The sequence below is a fragment of the Phacochoerus africanus genome, chromosome 9 (assembly GCF_016906955.1).
Source record: "Phacochoerus africanus isolate WHEZ1 chromosome 9, ROS_Pafr_v1, whole genome shotgun sequence".
Taxonomy (NCBI): Eukaryota; Metazoa; Chordata; class Mammalia; order Artiodactyla; family Suidae; genus Phacochoerus; species Phacochoerus africanus.
This window is the reverse complement of record NC_062552.1, coordinates 54,338,772-54,363,344: the sequence shown is the minus strand read 5'-3', so window position 1 is coordinate 54,363,344 and position 24,573 is coordinate 54,338,772. Positions and strand designations below refer to the sequence as shown.

Here is a 24,573-nt window from a genome sequence, read left to right as displayed (position 1 = left end):
CCATAGGAAAAAGTGTACTGAAGCAGCAGAAAAGAGATTGCAAACCGGGAGGAGACAAATTAGAATTCAGTTTGCTTAACTCAAACCTGTCTTTGGACTTGGGGTAAAAATCCTTCTTGGTGTTGGAACCGAGTCCTCTGGGAGAGCCCTGGCCCTCTGCTCTGCCCTGGAACAGCCTGCCACTGCCCAGCAGTGCTGAGGCACAACGGCTGGGTCAGAGGAGGCATCATGGGGCGGTGGTACCGCTGCTGGATTCGGAGCTGACTCCCCAGGGCCTGTGACCCCTGCCTGTCCCCTGCTCCAGGTCCTTGCTTCAGTGTTGACGGAGATCAGTGGTTCCGGGCACTACACAGTGCTACTGAGGCCACTCGTTATCTTTCCTACTTTTACGTGACCAACTAGATGGTCACGAGAGGCTGTAATGACTGCAGTAATAACCGATTCATTGGAAGCCCCAGAATAGCACACCTGCAGCCATAGGACCCGAGCCGCAGGCCTGAGGGCAGGCGCCCAGCTCTGTGGCCTAGAAAAAGGCGCGGCCAACAAGAGGGACCTCGCCTGCAAGCCGGGAGCCCGGCAATTGGTTCCTTCCACATCAGAAGCCCAAGATACCTAAAGCCCAGGGGTGTTGCTGGCTCCATTCTAGTCCGTGCTATTTTAGCTGTTTCAGAAATAAGTTCTCCTGCTCGGTTCCCTTCTGTTCACAGTCGGTCAGCTCGAAACGTCTCTTCCACAGACGGGTCGAGCAGGCCCATGCTGGAATCACTTAACATGTTGAGTCCGTCCAGGCTCAGGGGTTCGATCTGGAGCTCTTCCTCCAGTGGAAATGGAGTGTCCACGTTCAGGCTGACCTCGGGCATGCCTGCCAGAGCACTGCTGAGGTCTTTGAACAGGCTGGTGCTCGAGTCTTCTGGAAAGAGCAGCAGGAGGGGAAAACAGCATGGATTAGGAGGGGTGAGGCCCAGGCCACAAAGAGGACACAACTGATGACAACCCTCAAATGCCGTTCCTGTCGTCTTCCCGAGCAGGACAGTGATCACCTGTGTTCCAACTACTCCCAGGCCTACAGTTCTACTCTGGAATCTGTTTTCAGGGAGTTCCATAACTCCCACTTTGGCAGGTTTTTCTCCCTTGACCAACTGTCAATCACTGAAAACTAAGTAGCTCAGAAAAGACCCGAGGCCCTTTCCCCACTGCTCCCCAGGCTCTGGGGCTGGACATCTGCATCTCAAAAAGGTAAAGCTGAAGGGGGTGGGGGGTGGGGGGTGGGAAGAGTGGGGGGGACGTTCAGTTGTGCTTTGTATAATGACAAGTCCTTTAAATGATCTCTCAGTGGCATCTGTGGAGAAACAGATCTCTCAGTGGCATCTGTGGAAACACAGAAAAATAAAGCAGCTGAGAGGTGGCCCACACTCACCTGTCAGGCTGGTGTTTGGGAAATTCCCGCAGTTGGAATACAGGTTTGGTCTCAAATGAAAGGAGTCCTGTGGCTCTCGGGCACCTTGTTGTACCAGGGGCACCTGGAAGCACCAAAGGTCACATTATAAGGGAAGACATGAAACTGCCTCACGGCCCTTTCCCTCCATGATCCCAGAGTGCGCTGCTGCTGCGACAGCCTACACAGAACTTTCTGCTCAGGCAGGGGGACGCCGGGGTGCAGGAGGAGTCCCTGGGAGCCACGCTGGGGTACGCACACTGCCCAGCCCACTCTGCCATCCCAGGTGATGCCGCTGGCCACGGCCCCCTGGGCTCAGCACATTGAGGCCTTTGGAAATCACTGTCTGTGGGAACACTTCAAAGGCTCCATCTATAGTCAAGGAAGTAATGGGCTCCTTCCCTCTTTGGGTTCTAGAAAAACAAGAAAGTAGAACCCTCTCCTTCTCTTATTCAGAGAGAGGAACCACAGGCAAGCCCCTCTCTATGAGAAAGCCTCTAAGAGGATGGGTTAGAACTAGGGCCTATTTTAAATGCCGTTCCTGAAATCAATTTTTTTTGTTTCTTTAGGGCTGCACTCAAGTTATATATGGAGGTTCCCAGGCTAGGGGCTGAATCAGAGCTGTAGCCACAGGCCTACACCACAGCCACAGCAACACGGGATCTAAACCACATCTGCAACCTACACCACAGCTCATGGCAAACGCTGGATCCTTAACCCACTCAGTGAGGCCAGGGATGGAACCCGCGTTCTCATGGACACCAGTCAGGTTCGTTAACCACTAAGCCAAGATAGGAACTCCTGAAGTTAATTTTTAAACCATTTTTAAAAATCTCTTAACAGTAGGTTTCTATCATTTTTCAGAGAGACTGGCTCACCTAGACTGAAATGGTTTCTTCAGAAAACGGTGAAGCAAAGAATATTGGTTCCCGGAGTTCCCGTCGTGGCTCGGTGGTTAACGAATCCGACTAAGAAACATGAGGTTGTGGGTTCGATCCCTGGCCTTGCTCAGTGGGTTAAGGATCTGGCATTGCCGTGAGCTGTGGTGTAGGTTGCAGACGCGGCTTGGATCCCACGTAGCTGTGGCTCTGGTGTAGACCAGAGGCTACAGCTCCGATTAGACCCCTAGCCTGGGAACCTCCATGTGCCGTGGAAGCGGCCCAAGAAATGGCAAAAAAAAAAAAAAAACCCCAAGAAAACAAACAAACAAACAAAAAAGACTATTGGTTCCTACCCTGAGGCTTCCTTATGGCCTAGTCAGGAAAGATCTGTCTTAGTGCCTGGGCCAGCGATCCAACCCGGGCCACAGCAGCAACCTGAGCCACTGGAGTGACAATGCTGGATCCTTAACCGGCTGCACCACAAGAGAACTCCCAGAATATATCTCTGTCTTTATTTATTTTACTGTTATTATTAAGTTTTGGAAATTGCTCTTCCCTCTCTCCTTATTATGTCTTGGAGCCCAAACCATAATTATTGAATACTATAAAATCTAGGGATATTAAAAATGGTCAGTATGGGAGTTCCCATTATGGCTCAGCAGAAACGAACCCGACTAATGTCCATGAGGACGCAGGTTTGATCCCTGGCCTTGCTCAGTGGTGAGCTGTGGTGTAAGCTGCAGATGCGGCTGGGAGGCTAGCAGCTGCAGCTCTGTTCAACCCCTAGCCTGGGAATTTCCATATGCTGCAAGTGTGGCCCTAAAACGACACACACATAAAAAGTATTAGGTAGAAACTAAAAAGCAAAAGTACATGGCTGAATGCAAGTATCCTGGAGAAGGAGCCCTGCCTGGTGGCACCCCCAGGAGGCCACATCCTGTGCAGAGCACAGCCGCTCCACAGGACAAAGCACCGCCCTATGTCTCAGCTGGTAGATTCGGGGATTGCTATGGCTCCTTCCAGTATGAATGACCTGCGAGTCTATGGCTAGGCTGCCATCTCAAGTCTTCTACCACTTGTTCCCACAGGTCCCCTGGTGAGGCCTGATGCTGAATAAGGCAGCAAGCTGCAGCATTCTAGGGCTCAGGGTAATGCCAGGCTCTCTGGGCCATTGAGCACACCTGGTCAGAGGAGTGCTGTACACGGTCTGTTCAGCGTGGGTTCCATGCACAGAGCAGCCTGACAGTGGCTTCTCTCAATCCAAGGAAGGGACAGGCCCCGGGGGTCACTCACCTGCTGAGTGAAGGCTGGGCCTGGCCTCATGGACGGCTGGTTGAAGCTCACATCTGGGAAGAAGCTGGTCAAAGATGAGCCCTTCAGGCACAAGGAGAGACCATTTAGCCTGGAACCCAGGGCAACACAAGCGTCTCCTCCCATGCTGAGGGCCTGTGAGACTCACCTGGGCTGGGAGGAGCTGGAAGTCCGACTGGGGCAGCGAGGAGGCTGCCTGGGGCTGCTGAGCAGGCGGCTCCTGGGCCCGGGGCTGCTGCAGCAGAGGCTGGGGGAGGTCCTGGGGTGTGGGGTAAGGGGGTGGGGGGGACACCTGGGCTTGGGCTTCTGTGGGCAAGAAGGAGAGTGGACTTCGATCTGAGGAAGCCATCTGAAAGACAAAGCCACCAGCTATTTCTTCTAGGTTCTAGGAGCAAGTCCTTTCTGATTAGGAATGTCAAAGTGAGGAAAAACCCTGAGATTTTCTTCAAGCTGGTAGTCTACACCACTCTCTGAGAAGCCTAGTTCTGCTCCTTCAAAGCATATTTCAAATCTCACTTCCCCACGAAGCATTTTCCAGGCAATGTCAATTTCTATTGTCTTAAAAAACAAACAAAATAAAACTCAGCCAATTTAACCAGTTTCCATTCAGTTTTCTCAGTTGAAATTGTGCTTGTCTTTTTAAAGCCATCACTCCTGGTTAAAAATGGAAGACTGGAAAAGGCATTTAGCTCTGCTGTCTCCCAAAACTCTACTAAAACCCTGAAACAACATTAAACAACAATAAACATTAATAAACAACGCTAAAACAATAACAAACAACACGAGGACGAAGATAATAGGAGAGAAGAAAATGGCAACAAAATTTGGAAAATGAAAAGCAGATGGCCGCGCAGTAGCTGGCTGAGCAGAGCTGAGAGAGCCAAATGCTTTGCTGGCAGCAGAGACAAGCAAGAGGCAATCTGACTTACATCATCACAGAATCCCTAACAGGGTCTGGAACTGAGGCAATGGGCTGCAGCAGGTGAAGGTGGAACTAAGCCAGGAGGCTCTCGACAAAGTTTAGGTGGGCAGCAGGCAGACTCCAGGAGCCCTTGCCTGGACGGAGACTGAGGGCTATGTCTAGACAGGGCAGCTCAGGGTCTCTGGACGAGGTGCGCCAGGCCCTAGGAGGCGAGGCGCTACTGAAAACACCGGGTTCAGGAGGACGCTCACCATCGAATCCTGTGTCCTCCACCTCTTTCCCAGCTCAGCCCTCCGAGAGCTGGAATCCTGGCACAGACCAGGTGCAAGGTCAGGATGGTACCCTATGGGGATCTGACCAGCCTAGGAGAAAAATCGCATTTCCCCAAGGAAATGGCTGAGCTAGATCACTCTGCAGTGAAGACCAGACACAACAAGCCCACCTGGCCACGCAGAGCTTCCAGTCAGTTTTGGTGTGTGTGTGTCCTGTTCTTAAATATGAGCAGAGTGACAAGGATCACCAGACCATGAGGAAAGCATCTGAATGAAAGCCAGGGACCGAAGACAGAGAAAAGAAACTTGGAGAAATCTAGGGAGGGAGTAGCAGTCATGAAAAACAAAATTGTCATTATAATATTTAGGGCTATTAAAAATCTTTATCTGTTAAAAAAAAAAAAAAAAAAGAAGGAGTTCCTGTCATGGCTCAGCAGAAACAAATCTGACTAGTATTCATGAGGATGCAGGTTTGATCCCTGGCCTGGCTCAGTGAGTTAAGGATCCGGCGTTGCCGTGAGCTGTGGTGTAGGTCGCAGACATGGCTCGGATCCTGTGTTGCTGTGGCTGTGATGTGGGCCGGCAGCTACAGCTCCAATTCGACCCCTAGCCTGAGAACCTCCATATGTTGTGGGTGCAGTCCTAAACACACATATACACACACACCCTTATCTGTTATAAATACACGTTAAAACACTTGTAATATGTACCTCTATATGCATTTTTTTAAAGTAGGGATATGGATAAAACAAGATTACAAAAATGTTCGTAATTATTGAGGGTGGATGGTGGGTATGGAAGAATTCATTATATTATGTTCTCTACTTCTAATGCAATTTGGAAAAATCTCTATAACAAAAAAATAAAGGAAACTGAAACAAAAATTACCACTAAAAATCCCAGAAAGATCAAAGATGATATTGCATCTATGGAATAAGTTTTATGCTATAAAAAAGGAATATTCAGAGAATAACAACAACAAAACATTCTTGGCAATTTAAAAGTATGAGAGCAGAAATGAGACCCTCAGCATAAGGGTGGAAGATAATGCTGAGAAACGTCCAGAAAGCCGGGGGGGAAAAAGAGATAGAAAAGAAGGGAGGAAAAAATAAAAACATGAGAAAAAAAGTAGCTGTCCAATACTAATACATTCAAGAGAGAACCGGGGAAACTGAGGAGAAGAAATCATCAAAGAAATAATTAAGGAAAATTTCCCAGAAATGAGGGAGATGAATTTCCAGGTTGAAGAAATCCACCAAATAGTCAGATTCTTATCAAGCCACATCATCTTGAAGTTTCATAACAGCAGGAACAAAAAGATCCTACAAGCTTGAGGAAGAAAAGGAGTTTTCACTCCAAGTATTAATCAGAATGGCATTGGATTTCTCAACGACTCTAGAAACAAAAGGTAATGGATTAATACCTTCAAAATTTCCAGAGAAATTATTGCGATTTTGAATTCTATACTTGGTCAATTATTAGCTAAATGGTGCGCAGAAGGAAGATCCATTTAAGTCATGCCAGGTCACATGTACTCTTATAAAGCTGCCGGCAGATTTGTTTTTAACTGTATTGAGAGATCGACCCAGTCCCGAGAGTTTAGGACTGAGTAAGTAATACACACAGAGTAAAACCAGACTAAGAAACAAGTAAGACATTTATTAACTCCCAGGAGAAAAAGATGTTCGTTTTGTTATTTCATAGTAAACACTATAATTCAACTCTGATTGCATTATTATAACCATGAAAACACTGAGCACTGCTCTAACCAAAACTGTACTGAACTACACTGTGAAGCTGAGGAGAGTGAGAAGGAAATATGCATGGGGGGGTGGGGAGGTGTTGCCGGGTAAGAGGGCTGGGAGAGTTGAAAGAGAACTAAATCCTAATCTTTCATGTCGGATGTCATTCAATAATACCTAATACTAAAAATCTAGAACAAAATAAGCATGAAATAACACTGTTATACCAAAGAGATTGGCTAAAATAGTGGAAAGCAGCCGTCTCCAGGCACTGAGAAATATGGCTGTGGGGAAGGGAAGACACTGTTATTTCATAACAAGCCCTTTAGGACTATTGGGACTTTTTAAACTATGTGCACAAGTAATGTGACATTGATTTAAAAAAAAAAATCTAAATATTAAGCAAAAAATGAAAACATCTGAAAAAGGATGCTCTCTATCCCTACAGTCTCCTTGAAATGTAGCTAGAAAGCAAAAGTAATATTTCTATATCCTATAAAATAATCTTGCAATGTAGAATTAAAGGCAATCCAATAATAGAAAAAGAACCATTAAAAAAAAAAAAGATTATGAAATATCCTCTTACCCTCTCCCGAAAGGGATTACTCATATAATGAAGCTCTCGTAGCTCATAATTGGTAAAGAATGACTAATAACTGGATCTGCTAACTCCTTCCGTTGTGTTCTGTCAGCTCTTTCGTGCTAAATCATTACTCATTTATAGTGAAGTGGTGAGTAAGCCATGTTATAATGTATCTAGGGAGTGACCAACAGGTTAAAAACATATTCATTGATGACCATGGTAAGGAGAACCACCCTAAGATCTTAGAATAGAAACAAAGTCAACAAGTCAAAATATGATGTTTCCACCCAAAATTTCTGTAACAGTCTTCAAAATGTACCTCTTTCTAAACAGACTTCTTCAGGTTCTTTTATAGATATATAATCCCTATTGTACCTTGTGTTTCAGCAACAACAGAAGCATCATTTCTTTCTCTCTCTCTCTTTTTTTTTTTTTTGGCTGCACTTGCAGCGTGCAGAAATCCCAGGGCCATGAATTGAACCCATGCCACAGCAGCAACCCGAGCCACAGCTTGGATAGCGCAAGTGCCAGATCCTTAACCTGCTGAGCCACCAGGGAACTCCAGAAGCACTGTTTCTTCAATCTGTCATCGTACTTAGGGAGGAGGTCTAATCCAATATCAAAGCCTCAGGAAGGTACTTAAATGTCTTCCTCAGCTTTCCTCTATGGCTTAAAGTACTCATAGAGTCCTTTTTTTTTTTTTTTTTGGCTGCACCTGCAGCATATGATAGTTCCCAGGCCAGGAATCAAATCTAAGCTGCAGCTGCAACCTACACCACAGCTGTGGCAACACCAGGTCCTTAACCCACTGAGCCGCAGTGGGAACTCCCCCCTTTTTTTCAGAGAGTCAATTACTCCCCCCTTTTTTTCAGAGAGTTAATTATTGATTTTCCACACCAAATTTAAAATCCCAGCTATCTCAGACTTACCTCGACTGTATCCTCTACACCCTACCCTTTCTTCTAATCCCCAACTTCATGAGTTAATACAGCAAACTGTTCAGTGTTTGCCTAAGAGCAATCAATACAACAAATCTGCTATCAGAAAAGCATTAGTGCATCTTGAATTCTTTAATTTAACATAGAAGTGAGAACTGACTGCATTGGAGACCTCGTGGGCAATGGCTGGTGTGAGGACCCAGGCCAATTCCTACATGCTTCAGTCAGTTTCAGTTTGTTTGCTTTTACCTGTGAGGCAGGATATGGGTTCAGTGGGCTGGTTGAAGAGAGCTGTCTGCTGAAACCTTGATGTGCTTCAGGGCCAGGAGAAAGTGTGAGGGGGCTGACAGGAGGCTGCCTACGCCGAGAGGGGCCGCTCAGGTTTGTGGTGGAAAGAGATGGGTTGCTGAGGGAGAAGAGGCGGAGTGAAGGGTGAAGGGCAGAGGCGCTGGGAGCGGATGCCTGTGGGTGGCTATTGAGGGAAGAGGAAAGCGCTGTCTTATTGAGCGTGGCCTGGATGGAAGGGTTGCTCCGAGAACTCTGGAGACCTAGAAAACAGAACAATTCACAAGTTACTTGTCATAATTTCAGGCCGAATCTTTTGTTTTCCAAAGATTAAAGAAAACATAGCTCCCTACTGTTTGTATTTGATGATTATTCTGTGTGAGAAGGAGTTCTGGGCAGCTCTCCAATGAAAATGGTACCAAGAGCAAGGAAAAGACACACTCAGACTAAGAAGTGCCATCAGGATGAGACAGATAAGATCCCGTGCATACAACCGCTGGGAGGGCAGGACTAGGTAAGCAGGGGGAGGCACTGCTCCAACCCAAGGAATAGGCCTCAGGAATTGTATAAGCAATTCCGTGTAGGGCCCTGAATGCGTCTGTTCCAGGTGCACAGCCAGGACCCTCTGCCACCTTTGGAAAATACCCTTTTACTGAGAGTGGTGGCTCTTAGGGAGCTGCCTCAGTGGGCTCTTTAAATACCCTCAGCTCAGGAGAATCACAGGAAGGGACACTGACCCATGTCTCCTGCCCCAGGGTTCCTTTCTTTTTGTCTTTCTGGCTCCTGAGAAATTGTTTATTACAGTCTATTCCAATTCAGGGAAAAGGAAATTTCTGCTGGTACTTTGTTTTATTTGCAGGGGAAGGTAGTGATTTTCAGCAAGAGAGTTTAAGAAAGGCACTTCCATGGCACAGCCTATAAGGACACAACCTCGAAGAGCCCAGGGACCCCTGTCCCATGCCCTGATGGCTCCCTGGCACCTGGTGGGGGGCCTGGCAGAGTGGCTTCACTCCATGAGCGAATGCTGCTGCTGCTGCTGCTGTGTCTCAGCGGGCGATCCCCATGACTCAGAGCTCAGCCCACCATTCTTGTACCAAGCAGCTGGGTGAGCAGAACTGTGTGTTTTCACATTGATAAAAAGTGGAGGTTAGATTAAAATTATGGAAATGAAGAAATGACAAAAGAAAGCATTATTAGTGGCAAGTGATTTTTAAAAGGTAGGAAAGTTGTCTCTGATAAAACTCTTAAGTAGTTATCTCACCACTCAACTCCCCATGAAAAGGTCAGAGATTCGGCTGGCTCAAATAAGAATTAAAAATAGAGCTAAAAATACAGATTTAGACTTTAAAAAAAAAAAAAAACCCACTCATTCAGAAAGAAAGCAAAAACATCTTTAAAAATATATGTGCAACTCTGCATACCATGCATTTTAAGGAGCGCATAGAAACTTCAGCACTGGTTCTGACATATTCTGGACAAAATAATGCTTGTTTAAGAAAAATAACAGCCAATGATTAAACACAAGATTTTCAGCCGAAGCAAAGGTGGAGGCTGTGCTGGAGAACACCAGCTTCCCCAAGACCCAAGGGAGCTAAATGCCCATACTGATTTACTCATGTGACCTTGGATGTCTTTGTTCAGAGGCTTTACCAAGGTCACATAAACAAAGAAGCAGGATACTAAAATGACACCCTCCCCCAAATAAAGGTGGTCTCTGAAATGAACCCTTCACACCTAAAGTTACGTAGCATGATGGCGGCAGGAGGTATCACGATAATCATCAGAGAACCTTGCAGGTGACCGCGCTCTCATTTGAATGGCAAGTTCTGATCTGCACGTACAAGTCTTGTTGAACCCAGGGTGTAAACCAGCAAGCACTTCCTTCCCTGAGACCCCATCGCCAAGGATCCTTTCTAAAGGAAATGGTCCATGTCACCATTTCTAGAACCCTTAGGGCCAGGGGCTGTAGTACAGCACTGGGAATGAGAGGGATTGATACCTGCCCTAGACACTGACGAAAACATCTGTTGGGGTTTAAGCAAATGCAGTCCTGTTTCAACAAGGGGAGGGAGCAGCAGGCACTCAAACTCATACACTAACACCCCAATCGCACGTGGGCAGCTTTTAATACAGCTTGAAGCACTTCTGAGAATCTGAACCAATGATTTTTAACTATGGTAGATTTCTATTTAATATACTTAGCTATCAATGAAACATATTTTCCTTGTAGCCACTGTAAATTTCCTAAAATATTCTCTTTTGAAATCCAATGGGAAGTTGGAGGGCTCCAGAGAGATAATTATCATTATTAATATCATGAGTGCATAAGAGCCACAAACATTGTTCAGCTAACAAAGAACAGATCGGACACTTACTTCCTGACTCTCACATCTTATTCTCTAAGTCCCCAGAACATATGGGCTGGTGGAGACAATGAAGAGTGGGGTTTAGCAGAGCTGCTCCAGAGCTCATCAAATCCAGCAGAAAGGGAATCGCCAAAGTGATATGTCAGCAGGGTTGAGAGCTACCAGAGCAAGTAAGCTGTTATCTCTAACTCAGCGGCAGTCACTCTCATTCGATGATTTACTAACATGCCACCTTAACTGTAGTGCCTACAGCTAAGCTACCAGGGGACCCAGGCAAGAGCCTTATGGAGCAGAGACTACTTACCAGAAGAGCTTCTTATGCCCAGGTGAGTCATGGCAGCAGGAAGGTTGCCCACACTATTCCCCACACTCATACTACCAAAGAGGTGGTCACTGGTGTCCAGGGAGGCTGGCAGGGGTGCTGAGTAGTGGAGGTTGGTTAGATCTGGCAATGATCCCCCAGTGTTTAGGGTTCCCAGAAAGGGTGAGAGGCCTATGTTTTGACCATTGTGTGGAAAAGCACTGAAAAAAGAAAGAAAAGTATTACTTTCTAAAATGTATTCGGCTGCTGGGGGATAGGACATGTATGATATTTTTCCTTATTACATGAAAGCAGTGGGCATCAAAGATCTAGGTCCTCGTGTGGACTCTGCCGCTTCCTCATTCTGAGAACTTGCATTCTTTGCTTAACCTCTCGGCAGTGCAATCTGCTTATCTGCTAAGTCAGACTAAGGATGTCATCTATGTCCACGTCACAGGAATATTTTCTGAGACGAGATTAGATTGTTGCAAAAGAGCTTTGAAGATTACAAAACATTATATAAAACGTAAGACACTTCTTTGTTACTTAAGGGGTTCTTTTTTTACATTTCTAAATTATCTTTCCTACCCCCCCCAAATTATCTCTATATCAACCAGATACCTTCCAAGAAGTATTTTTTTCAATACAGTTTTCATATACCTTAAAGCAAGAGACGTTACCATTCATTTGTCAGAAACTGTTGGATGGTCACCCTGCGCCCAGGCACTAGGCTAGGCGCTGGAGGTGTGAGTGAGTAACGTGTGCACACTCACGGTCAGGCCCATCCCTGACATCCGCAGGCCTGGAGCAAGAGCACAAATGGAGGCCTGCATACCACCTGTCTACGTTTTTAAAAGTTATAAGTCAAATCAACAAACCTTCAAGGGAATTATGTTCTGTCCTGATCAACTGTACCTACATTAAGAGCCTGGAAGGCCAGATTCAAGTTTAGAATTCTCCTTGGAGTTTGGCGCTGGAACAGACACAGGGGTGGTCCCAACCCTCAGTGTCCCTCAACAACTCTCCTCCAGCCCTGTTCTGCACTGCAGGGCATGCACGTGGCTATCCCAGCCTAGGGGCCCAGCTCTGGCCACACTCCACATGCCCTTGGCCACCCTCTCAGGCCAGGGTGTAGGTTCCCAGGCAGCCCCTTGGACTCCTTACTCCATGGGGGTGCAGCCTAGCACAGCTCTGAGGGGCCCTGCTCTTGGGGTTCACCAGCAGGCCCGAGACACGCTGGTAAGGCAGGCAGCCGCGGTATTGCAGGAAGCCTACTGGGCCAGGTCTGATAAAAGTAACATTGGGAATGCAGAAGTAGGATAGGCGGGGAGGGGAAGGCCTGATGAGGTAAACGACTGTGTGTTCGTGGCATGGCCAAAGCAGAGTGGAAAAGGGGTGTGTGTGGGGGAGACGAGGTGGGAGAGGCAGGTGAGTAAGAAGACAAGTTGTTCTGAAGAGTCTGGATCAGGAATGGCAGGAGACAGGGAGCCGAGGTTCAACCTTGAAAAGAACATTTTAGAAATGCCACTGTGGTTAGCATGGAGGATGGCCTAAGGGAGCAGAGGGAGAGGGAGGGACAGTCAGTTAGAAGTGAAGGTGCCATTAGCCAGGAACGTGGGAACATAATGAATTTGATGGAAAACACTGTATCATACAGCACACGGCAGTAGAGCCAGGCCAAGTGCCAGCCACCGGCTTTAAGGCCTCAAGACACTCAGGCAAAGCAGGAGGCTAGTGCCATAAGAAAATAACCTGCAACATAATACAATTCAGCAGTGAAATGACATAACCTGACGGTACAAGGTGTGGAAGGAGTGACCAGGAGGCTGGAGGGAGCTTCCTACAGAATGTCTCAGCTGAGTTTGGAGGCCAAAGAATTCAGGTGATCTGACAGAAAAGCTATTTCTGGTAGAGTTCCCAGCACAGGCAAAGCAGAGAGACATGGAGCCACAGAGCAGGCCCTAGGAACTTCGCCAGGAAGGTCAAGTTTAGGAGATGTAATGGGAGATGGGACTGGAGGAATAGGCAGAAAGCACATGAGCCTTAAACCAGCACACTGATGACGAGAAGCCAGTGGAAGGTTGAGAGCAGGGAAAAGACACAATCATCCTTACGATGATGGGCTCGGGGGGGGGGGGGGACAGGGCGAAAGGAGCAGAGCCTGGAGGCGGAGAGGTGAGTTATGATGCCGCTGAAGAGTCAAACCAGATGTAAGGAGAGCAAGGAGGTGGAGAGACAGGGAGGGAGTCTAGAGATATTTCAGGAAGCATGCGGGAATGACTCCTGATTTTCTGGCTTGGGGACTGGTGGAACCACCCCCACCAGGACAGGGAACACGGAGGTGTATGAGTAGACTGGGGACAAGGGTAGGTGGTATGGGTAAGGTAACGAGTTCTGTTTTAGACACTGAGTTTCTGTAATACGGGAAGACGTCATGGGATGCCTCGTGAGGGCAGTTCCACTGGAACGGTGGGGGTGGAAGCCAGGCCACAGAGAGCTGAGACATGGACAAGCAGTAAGGGAGTCTCAAGAGTAAATACTCTTTCAAAAAGCATGGCTGAGAATTCTAGAAATGAGAAAGAAGTAACTAAAATGGAATGCAGGGTCATGGAAGGACTTTTCAGTGCAGGATCCTTAAGTACATTTAAACACAGAGACAAAACTTAGTAGAGAGGGAAAGGCTGAAAACACGGGAAAGGGAAGGATAAGCAGGAGAGAGGCCTCAGAAAGGGCCTGGGACACGGCCTTGAATCAGAGGGACACCCGAGTCTCTGAGACTAGGGGAAAAAAAAGGATGGCAAGCGGGCAGCTGAACATTCATTCCTGATGGCCTCTCTTTTCTTGGTAAAAGTAGGGCTGGGATAACTGTGGAGACTTGAAAAGAAATGGGGACTCAGGAAAAGTGTGCAATCTGATGGGTGAGAAGGGATAATTTTGGTTGTAGGAAAACTGAATGTGGTATCTCAGGTGGCTGAATGTAGAAAACTGGTAGCAGACAGACTCACAGATGTACGGAACAGACATGTGGTTGCCAAGGGGGTGGCGGGGGGGGGGGCAGGGAGAGAAGGATTGGGAGTTTGGGATTAGCAGAGGCAAACTATATATAGGCTAGATAAACAAGAAGGTCCTACTCTATAGCGCAGGGAACTACATTCAACATCCTGTGATTATCTGTAATGGAAAAGAACATGAGAAATAATTTTTAAAAACCTGTTTGCAGGGCTAAAAGCCAAAGACTAGGAGATAAACTTGAGAACCCAGAGCTGCTCCCAATGAGGACAGATGGGCTCTCTGAGAAGAAGGCTCCCTGGGTGCTCAGGTGGCAAAGAGGGCAGAGGGAGGAAGAGGGATGGCAGAAACCATGTCTCGTGGCACAGAGCCAGGATGAAGAAGATAACGGCAATCAACGTGACTCAGACGGTCAGTGACATTCAAGACAATTTCTCTCTAGTTGAGAGGAATGCAAATTCTAACTTTCCAAATACAGCTGTGACCTGCTGCAGACACCTCTAAGATGTGAGGTGAGTGATATTCTAAGGCAGCTAATCATTCTCCCTGGTTCAAAACTCTCCAGTAACTCAGACCTTACTCTCAGTCAGGCTACACCCACCTTCGTACTCTCGGGGTCCTTGTCATCGAGGTTCTCTCTGCCCGTCCCTTTACTTCATCCCAGATTCTGGTCACAGGCCACCCTAGCAAAAGCCCTCCCGGCCATCCAGTGTTGCCTATCTCCTTTCTTTGCTGCCTTTCTCTTTATCGCATTCACCAGCACATGACATATACTTATTCGCTTAATTGTCTTTGCCTACGTCGTTCCCCTAGAGCGTTAGCTCTTTGAAAGCAGGGACTTTGATGTGTTTTGTTCACTACTCTCCCCAGTGCCTAGAATTACTGGGTCAAAAAATACCTGAATGAATAGGAGTCACTCAATAGAATTCTGCCTCTAACATAAAAGCAAAAAAGCAACTTTCCTTATTTAAGAAACACCTGCTTCATGGAGTTCCTGTCGTGGTGCCACGGAAACGAATCCCTGGCCTCGCTCAGTGGGTTAAGGATCTGGCGTTGCCATGAGCTGTGGTATAAGTCGCAGACGTGGCTCGGATCTGGTGTTGCTGTGGCTATGGTGTAGGTTACCAGCTGTAGCTCGACTGGACCCCTAGCCTGGGAACCTCCACATGCCCTGGGTGCGGCCCCAAAAAACAAACAAAAAACAAAAAAACAAAAAAACAAAGAGAAAGACCTGCTTCAAAGCTCTTGGAGGTGGGGACAGGGGTTTAAAGCACTGCAGTACCATTCTGTAATGCAGACAGACCCTCAGGGCCTTGAGCACGTACCTGTCTGAGGATTGAGCCCAAACAGGTTGAGAAGAATCTCAGCCCTGGCTGTGGGGACATCCTCCACCCCAGGGGTGCGGGTCGTCTGCCCGGCATGTGAACTGGCAGGCTTTCTGACTTTCCAAAGGGATGGACCCTCATCTCGGCTCAGCAGGTTGTTAATCACAGGGGTTTATATTTAAGGAGTCAAAAAAGAATGCCTGCACTCCAGCTCCTCAGCAGGGAATGCCAGGAACTCACTGCATGGAAGGCATTATTAGCGAAATGATAAGGAAGGGCGGCCAGATCCTCCAACATACGGCTTGTACTTGGCGACATCCGGCAAGGGTCTCGTTTTCAGGCCACGTGTTCTGGGCCTGAGCAGGTTTGGGTTCCAGGCCTACGGGGCAGCTCTGAGGGATGCGGGGTCCACAGCCACCAGCAGCGCCCTTGAGGGCGTCCTCAGGGGTCGGTCCTCTCTGTGAAGACCCGCGGGAGAGAGGCCTCCCAGGGTCACAGCGGCAAGAACGACGGGCTCAGCCTCGCATCAGCCACCTGTGCCATCCCAGACGCCGCAGGCTCCGCCTTTACGTCTCACTTCCCATCGCCCCACATCACATCTCACGTCACGCCTCGCTTGCGTCACGTCCCGCACCACGCATCCCGCCACGTCTCACATCCCGCCTCGTGCCACGTCTCACGTCATGCCTCACCCCTCCGTCCCACACCACGCTTCACGTCACACCACACACTATGTCTCCCATCCTGCCTCACCCACACCTCGTGTCACCTCTCACGTCAAGCCTCATGTCACGTCCCATGCCACGCCTCACGTCCCGCCTCCTGTCACGTGTCACATCACGCCTCCTGTCTGTCAATGTGTTGCCTTCGTTGTCTCCGTCCTCTCCGTGGTCTTCCTTGGTCTTAAATTCCTGGGGAACCTCTTAATTTTTTAGTGCTGTACTGATTTTTGTGAGGTGCTTCAAAGCTTTCTGGGAGAAAGCCAAACCCTCCTAAATACGTTAATTAATTGTTCCACAGAAACGTTTTATATTGCAAAATTTCCCAGTTATTCATCTCCCATTAATTTTTGAAATAGTGGTAAAATGTACATGACATGAAATTTCTCCCCTTTCAGTGTGGAGTTCTAGGGCATTCAGTACGTTTGCAGAAACTGGCTTGGCCAACCTCTGTGTCACCAAGTTGCCAGGTGCCATACCTGCACCTTCTGCCTCTTCCGGTGGAGCTGGGTGTCCACTGAGGGGCAGTTGAGCTACTCTCAATGTAGTTCCAGCAGTTTTACTTGCTATTGTGGTTATGGAATGCTCCTGAACAAATGAAATACGAGAACCAAAAGAGAGCCGTTCTTATGAAAATTCAACCTCTATAAAAGTTTCTCAGACCTCTCTGATGAACAAGGACTTTCCTTTCGGGAAAACCTTGAGGAAAACCTCTAAGCCATGAACTGAAAGGATGTCACTTACCTGCCACCTCCAACGTCACAGGATCGAGGGCGTCCTGACAGCGACTGGATCTGGGGAGAGACACGGAAATCCGGGTTTACTCATTGAAAAGCCGAATTCAAGTTTTTCAGAAGTGTCTTTGCAAGTATATTGGAGCTCCAGTTAATGGAAGTGAGAGCCGGCCACATATAAATAGCATCCTCACAAAGCAGCCATTTAAATTTTGACTAAACTTTTCCAGGCAAAGGGGAGGCATAATATTAATAAATTTTCTTAGTTTAATGCTTTCATTTTATTTTGTTTTTTGTTCGCAGCTACAGCATGCAGAGGTTCCCATACCAGGGACTGAACCCAAGCTACAGCAGCTGCAATGCTGGATCCTTAACTTGCTGAGCCACCAAAGAACTCTGATGCTTTCTTAATTTATCTTCTAGATGAATATTATTTTCTTACAAAAAGACAATATTTTCCATAGAGAGCTTTTAAATAAATATTCATTTTCCAATCGGCCTGAGAGGAAAGGGAAAAAAAAAATGCGGTGAAGAAAAAGGATTTTTTTTTTTGTCTTTTTGCTATTTCTTGGGCCGCTCCCTCGGCATATGGAGATTCCCAGGCTAGGGGTCCAATAGGAACTGTAGCCACCGGCTACACCAGAGCCACAGCAACGCAGGATCCGAGCCGCGTCTGCAACCTACACCACAGCTCACGGCAACGCCAGATCCTGAACTGTAGCCACCGGCTACACCAGAGCCACAGCAACGCAGGATCCGAGCCGCGTCTGCAACCTACACCACAGCTCACGGCAACGCCGGATCCTTAACCCACTGAGCAAGGGCAGGGACCGAACCCGCAACCTCATGGTTCCTAGTCGGATTCGTTAACCACTGCGCCACAACGGGAACTCCTAAGAAAGAGGATATTAATGTCAGAAGAAAATAAATACTTCAGTTAGAATCTAAGCTCCGGGGGAGGGGGTAGAGAAATTTTTATTTTGCTTATTGCTGTATCCCTGCACCTAGGATGCCTGGCAATAGGTGCTCAATAAATATATGCTGGGGAAAAAAATGAATGAACCTATTGACTCAACTCTTCTCCCAGAAATGATTTATGGAGAAATGCAAATCCATTAGAACTAAGAAATGAACACCTCTTCCCATAGAGAGGAGTCCCTGGTACTCGGGGAAGAGTGGGTGCACTGCTCCCCTTGTGGGAAGATATAGTTGTCCCCTGATAAAAGCCTCCAAAACCATCTATGCCTCCCACAGCCAAAAAGACATGGGCTGCTTCTCCTGAGTTTAAATATGTGAATTTTAAATCATGTTTCACATCCCTCCTTCCCAAAGATTAAACATCAAAACATCCTGCTTTTACAAAAGGTCTTTCAAGCCTACCCTAATGCTAATGAGGACTTTGGTAGACTTGGGAAAGACACTGGAGCTGGACCACGGGTAGCCAGAACGGGTGGGGAGGGTCGAGTATGAGACGATACAAGCAATTACGGCAGCACATCTCAGGGCTGGGGCAGATGCACTGTTTTCTTTCAAAGGCGACACATGCTCTATGAGAGGCCAGCTTAGGTACTGTGGGACTATCTTCCCTTCCACACAGGTGAGTTTACAGAGAGAATCATGGTGAGACAGGGACAAAGACTCAAAGGCTCTTGGAAACCATTAAACAGAAGACTTCCTTACTGGCTTCCAGAGGACTCGGGTCAAATGGCCTTGCTTACAGAAAGGAACATCTGGTGAATTCTGAACAGAAGCTGGTGACTGGTGGATGGTGTCGGCTACAAAACAGAAACATCTGCCTCTGACTTGTAACCAGGTCTCAGTGCTTCTAGTAATACGAATGAGACACGAGGGACCAATAGGCTTTTCTGGATGAGTCAAGTCATGTGAAAACGAGAAAGACAAGAGATCCCTGGACTAATGTCTCAACACAACTGTGATCATTTTCATTTGGACCATCGTTCCCTAGTAGGTTCTTCTTATTTCCATCCCCAGACATCTGCTCTGCCTTTCCCCTCATTCCTCGTTCTCTCCTCTGCAGGGTTTGAAGATGACCTCTGAAGTGCAAATATTCGGTGACAACAGACACAGCCAAGTGCTGCCCACCCACCTCCTTGGTCTCCCACAGCTGTTTTGGCAGCGGCTTGGGAACATTTAACAGATTCTCTTCCTTCAACGGGCTGGGGAAGGGCACACCTGAAGGGGAGAAGAAGCACATTCACTGCGTTAGAAGACAGCCAAACAAGATATCTTTGCAAAAATGATTGATTTAATGCACATCTTACTGACTGTCCACAGGGAAGGTGTTTTGAGCATGGCAGTGGGGGCTGCAAAGATGAGTAAGACATGGACTTGGCCTTTGAGGACCTTACCTCTAGTGGAGGGAAAGGATAGCATCTGAATCCCCATGGCTGGAAGGAGAAGGGGGCGGGGAAGGCCCAGGAGCGCGAAGGGCCCAGGCTGCTCCTGGGCAGACCAGGAAGAGCCCGTGTGCTGAGGGGAGCCCTTTAGGGACACAGGAAATGGGTATTCCTGGAGAGGGAAAAATAGCAAAGGCCTGGAGAGAGGGGAGGTGGTACCCACAGAGCAGAGCCGCTCTTTCCCACTGGAGTGTAGGGTGAGTACAGGAGAGGAGTCGGAGGGTCAAGGCCAGGCCAGGTCAGGGAGGGCCTGCAAACCTGGGGAGAAGTGAATGGGAGAAAAGGGATGGGGAGAGACCCACAAACGTCAAGGCGAGATGAAACAAGTAAGATAACAGAGGAGTGTTGTATGGAAGAGGTGGTGGCAGTGAAGCTATTGGTCAGGGGGTGGGAGTGGGGATAAGGAGGACTTGAGAACTCAGGGGATGGAGGCTGGGCCCCCAAAGGGCCCTGTCCTGGCTCTTCGATGCTGTGAACCAGCCTGGCTCTGTACTGGGGACCAATCCTGGGCTTTCTGCTTTAGCATCCTGCCAGGTAAAACGGGAGTGCTGAGCCCTAAAACAAGGAAAACTTCGTTCTCAGAGAGAGACAAGAAGACAAGGGCCAGCCCTCAAGAAATAAGGGAGATGGAGTTCCCGTCATGGCTCAGTGGTTAACGAATTTGACTAGGAACCATGAGGTTGCGGGTTTGATCCCTGACCTCGGTTAGCGAGTTAAGGATCCGACGTTGCTGTGAGCTGTCACAGACGCAGCTCTGATCCTGCGTAGCCATGGCTGTGGTGTAAGCCGGCGGCTACAGCTCTGATTCGACCTCTAGCCTTGGAACCTCCATATGCCATGGGTGCACCCCTGGAAAAGACAAAAAAAAAAAAAGACAGAAATAAGGGAGCTGTTGTGTAAGGGGTTTCATTAGAGTGATGGGTGACTGCTCAGAACTACATATGCTGTTAGGTTCCAGTGACCGGGCAGGCTCCAGTGTGACTCACACCACTGTCCTGTCTTCACCTCACCCTGGTTGGCCTGTTTCCTGAAGGAAAATGGTCCCCAGAGGGAAGCCACTTAGAGCCTGAAATCTGAGAGTAAATTCTGAGAATGATGCAACACACCTCACAGTTAACCCACTCAACAGCAGTTATTTCTGCTCAAATGTTCTAGGCTTTATCAATGATCCCAGGTGTCTGCCTTAATCCTGACTTTCAAACCACTCTCTTTTGAAAAGCTTATTTTGTCAACATCCTTGCTGGGCTTCCTTTTCTTCAAATATTACCTTGTCTAACTGTTAATGTCAACTACTTCAGAAAGGTCAGCTCCATGAGGGCAGGACCTTTCTTTTACTCTCTGCTGAGCAGTGCTTAAAACAGTACCTGACCCTATAGCCCTCTCTCAATGCAGAGATGGGAATAATAGTTTTGAGAGCCTTTATAAAGCAATACAATGACTCAAGAATAAAAAAATGGCTCTGAAAGATCCCATTAGTTGATAGGAAAAGTTTTAAGGGCTATGCGAGGTGGCTTCATGACTCAAGGCTACTTCTCCTAAGAACTGGGTCACAGGAATATGGCTGGAGTGTACTTTGACACCTTAAAGGGGACTGTTTCCTTACAGCCATTCATCATTGTTTTTAGTTTCCTTTCATATCTAAGACCGGTTGGGAATTCTTCAAAGAACTCACTGGGGACTACAAACAACCTTGAAGCCACTTCTTTATTTCTTAGTGGATCAGATATTTATTGCTGTTTCAACTTTTCATGATTTTGTTCATGGCCTAAAATGGCTTGCCCAGAAATGAGCATATAACATAATGAAAGAGAATTGGGCCTCCTCATTTATCATTTATCATATCATTTATCATAAGTCCTGATCTCTGTGATACATAAACCTAGTTTAGTTGTTCACCTCTGGAATATGAAAATTAAGTTTCGGATTATAAAATTTTAGGGAAAAGAGGAGTTCCTGTCGTGACTCAGCAGTTAACAAACCTGACTAGCATCCATGAGGACTTGGGTTCGATCCCTGGCCTCACTCAGTGGGTTAAGGATCCGGCGTTGCCATGAGCTGTGGTGCAGGCTGGCGGCTACAAGTCCGATTCGACCCCTAGCCTGGGAACCTCCAGCCCTAAAAGACAAAAAACAGCCAAAAAAAAAAAGAAAGAGAAAGAAAGAAACAAACAAACAAACAAAAATTTTAGGGAAAAGAAAACGTGTCAGACCCTCATCTGTCAGTGGCTTGTCATTTAGTAGATCTCCAACATGACTCTAATCGGCTTTATGAAACTCATTAACTTCTGCAAGGTCTGCAATTTCATTTTGCAATCAATTTGCATTTTCCTCACTTTGTTTATATCTGTCAATTACTGACTCTAAATAGGCAGAGAAAGACAGCTGAGGAAGGAAGGACAGTGGAACAACTAATGGCCTATGTGACCAACTCATTAATATTTTCATGTGATTACAACTTTTGCTTCCCTGCACAATCTCGTGACTGTGGGGCTGTGGGGACTCAGCTGATGAGGAGCCTTTGTAATCTAACCACACGTTTCCTTTCTCGTGGCCTTGATCATGGCCAGCCTTAATTTTATGGAGCATCTCAGAGAAGTAAACCAGTCAGCAGCTGTCATCATTTTGCGAAGTCCTAAAAAGATGAGTATCAGCGCAGATGTTGCAAGAAGGTTATGATTTACTATAGTCAGTATCCCACTCAGCACAGGTAGGTGAAATCAATCCATACCTTCCCCGTGGACATCATTCTCACCATCACAGAAACCTAGTGGGAAAAGGGGGGAAAAATTTTTTTATGTGGTGCTTTCATTTTTACTTTTTCATGAATTAGTAAGGCTTTCTGATTCAAAATAGGATTTTGAAAATTCCAAGGCAATTTTGGTACACTGATATTCATCCAAAATGCATTCATATTTACACTACAATTAAAATAGTTACGGCTAAAGTTTAAAGTTGGTGCCTATCTACTTTTCTTCAAAATTATCTTAAATTTTTTTACTGCCTCTGTCCTGAAAGAAGAACAGTTTACAAAGTCTGAGAACCTCTATCCAAATCACAAAGAAGTATACAGATCAAAACTCTTTTTCCAAATGCTTTAACAGGGGGAAGAGGAGGTAACTTAAAAAGGTCTACTTCACTATTTCACACTCACCACAAGTGTTCAGAGGAACAAACTGGATGGTCCAGGCTGTATACTGTTATTTATACTTTTTGAAAAGAGTCGTTTTAGAAAGAAAGTTACCCGGAGTCTCACTCAATTTAAACAGTGTATGTGATAGCTATTCACAGAGTTTTAAAAATTTGACTTACAATAAATTTTGACCGAATACAGTATTTTTAATCCATAAAAATATTGCAGAAGACAAGCATTATTGCATTATTGCTATTGCTTTAAACTAAAACCGAAGCATTGTGCCAAGGATGTTATTATCCGTTAGCATTCTCCTTGGAGCAATCAAATGTACCATGTGAGTATTCAGTATAAAATCAGGAACAGATTTCTAAGTTCTAAGCCTTTAACTATAGGTTACTTCAACTTTAAATGTTTCTGAATAAGCTTAATCTACAAGCTAACCTGAGTAGTCTAGAAAACTTAATGTGTAATAATTATTCACTCAACATAATTAAGGTCCTGCACAGACTGCTAGGTGTGGCCGGGCCTCACCATGTAGGTGAGGAGACAGAACGTGTAAGGAAGCAAAGTCTAACACAGGTGGAAGATTTTAGTGATGCCCAGGGGGTGGGCAATACTGAGACTCCCCCAGAAGCACTAAAATTAAAAACTAAGCGCACTCATAAAGACAGAAGTTCCCTTAGGCCCACGGGAACAGAATGCAAGTTAGTGATTTAGAACTTTATTTAGTACACACAGAGACTACTTGAGTAAGCTTGCTAAAATGCAGATTCCTGGGCCCCAGCCCCACAGATTTTGATTTAGAGGCGGAGAATGGGCCCCAGGGATCTACGCTTTTAATAATCACCTCAGAGGCCTTCACGGCAGGTGGTCTCTTGGAGGGACATGGACGGGTCCACAGCTTAATCACAATCTAACACACTGACTCAAGACAGGCAGTGTGAAGATGACATGCAGAGAGACAAGGGCTGTGGTGCTACAATCAGCACTGTCGAAAGGAGGGTGAGGAGTTTACAATTCATACTTTGGCGTCCCTAGGACCCTCATGTGGGGAACTTGACCATGTGGGTCACTAAAAAGTGACTTCTCTATCACAGATAAAAAACTAAGTTTTTACACAGCAGTCTGGATGGTATGAAGCATCTCCTTCTCACTAAGCCACCAGTCACTCTGGATTTAATGGGGATGGTCAGTTTTCATTTTAATTAGTAAGTCTGACCTGTTCCTGGCACTTCAAGACTCAATTGAGGGCTACCTGTGGAAGTGCCTGAGTGGCAAACAGACCCCCCCTGAAATATCCTACTAATGCCACCCTCTCTGTCAGACTGGAACAGAGGGAAGGCTTCCTGCAGGAGGTGGCACCTGAGTTAGGCACTGATAACAACAACAGGAGCCAATGTGACCATTCCCTCACCATGTACCAGGCACTTAGATGATCTCAGGTCTTCCCCACAGCAACTCAGCGAGGCAGGTGCTATTATCAGCCCCCCAAATCACACAGCTATAAAGTTCAGAACTCTGGCCTGTGTGCCTTCAGAATGTCCAACTTGCTGCACCTGGAGGGATTTAGACACTCAGGAGTGAGGATGAAGGGGATGCCCCAGTGTAAAGATGGGGGCGAAGGGGGTGTACAGCAGGGGCAGAGAACAGTGTAGTCTGAGGGAGCTCAAGATGGACAGAAGAGGAGATGAGGTTGGATTGAAGCCAGTAATTTGGCACTGACGCGGGGGATAGAAGGCTTTGCTTAGACAAATGACACGATGAAAGCTAAGCTTGAGAGAGAATGGTTTCATGGCAGAGCATGAGATGGATGGAAAGGAGAAATGTTAAAGGCAGGGGGACCAAGTGGAAACCACTCTAACAGCCCAGGCAAGAGGGGGAGAAGCGGGGTGGGTACTGGCAGTGAGGACAGAAAAGAGGCAGCAGAAAAGAGTACATCCTATTGCTCTAAACTTCAGGGACAGCGAAGACACTCTGGGGACAGCAGGAAGAAGATGTGGCTACTGAGTGGTTGTGAGGGGTACGGGATTCAAGTAAGACAACCAACTCCAGGTTTGGAGTTTAGGTAACCAGAAGGATGGTGGTGGCGGTAACTGATACATTAGCACCAAGCTAGTGTGTGGCTAAGTATCCAAGCCCGGATTTTTACTACTGGATAAAAAAATATCACATGATACAACTACAAATAAAGGGATAAAAAT

The 24,573-nt window shown here is 46.8% G+C and overlaps 1 protein-coding gene across 3 annotated transcripts in view; it reads right to left on the bottom strand.

The window, feature by feature from the left end:
- Nucleotides 1–428: 428 nt before the first annotated feature.
- CRTC3 (CREB regulated transcription coactivator 3) overlaps nucleotides 429–24,573 on the bottom strand; it is a 105,565-nt gene continuing 81,420 nt past the window's right edge. Inside the window, exons 7-15 of one of the 3 annotated variants that reach the window (XM_047797376.1) lie at nucleotides 21,968–22,003; nucleotides 18,931–19,016; nucleotides 16,834–16,883; nucleotides 11,040–11,257; nucleotides 8,334–8,632; nucleotides 3,776–3,976; nucleotides 3,610–3,690; nucleotides 1,418–1,520; nucleotides 429–907 (exon numbers count right to left, since the gene is read on the bottom strand). In XM_047797376.1, the coding sequence (XP_047653332.1) occupies nucleotides 702–907; nucleotides 1,418–1,520; nucleotides 3,610–3,690; nucleotides 3,776–3,976; nucleotides 8,334–8,632; nucleotides 11,040–11,257; nucleotides 16,834–16,883; nucleotides 18,931–19,016; nucleotides 21,968–22,003 (1,280 nt within the window). In that variant the 3' untranslated portion in view covers nucleotides 429–701. Of the gene's footprint in view, nucleotides 911–1,417; nucleotides 1,521–3,609; nucleotides 3,691–3,775; nucleotides 3,977–8,333; nucleotides 8,633–11,039; nucleotides 11,258–16,833; nucleotides 16,884–18,930; nucleotides 19,017–21,967; nucleotides 22,004–24,573 lie in introns of all 3 variants that reach the window. The other 2 variants (XM_047797375.1, XM_047797377.1) reach the window with 2 other exon arrangements.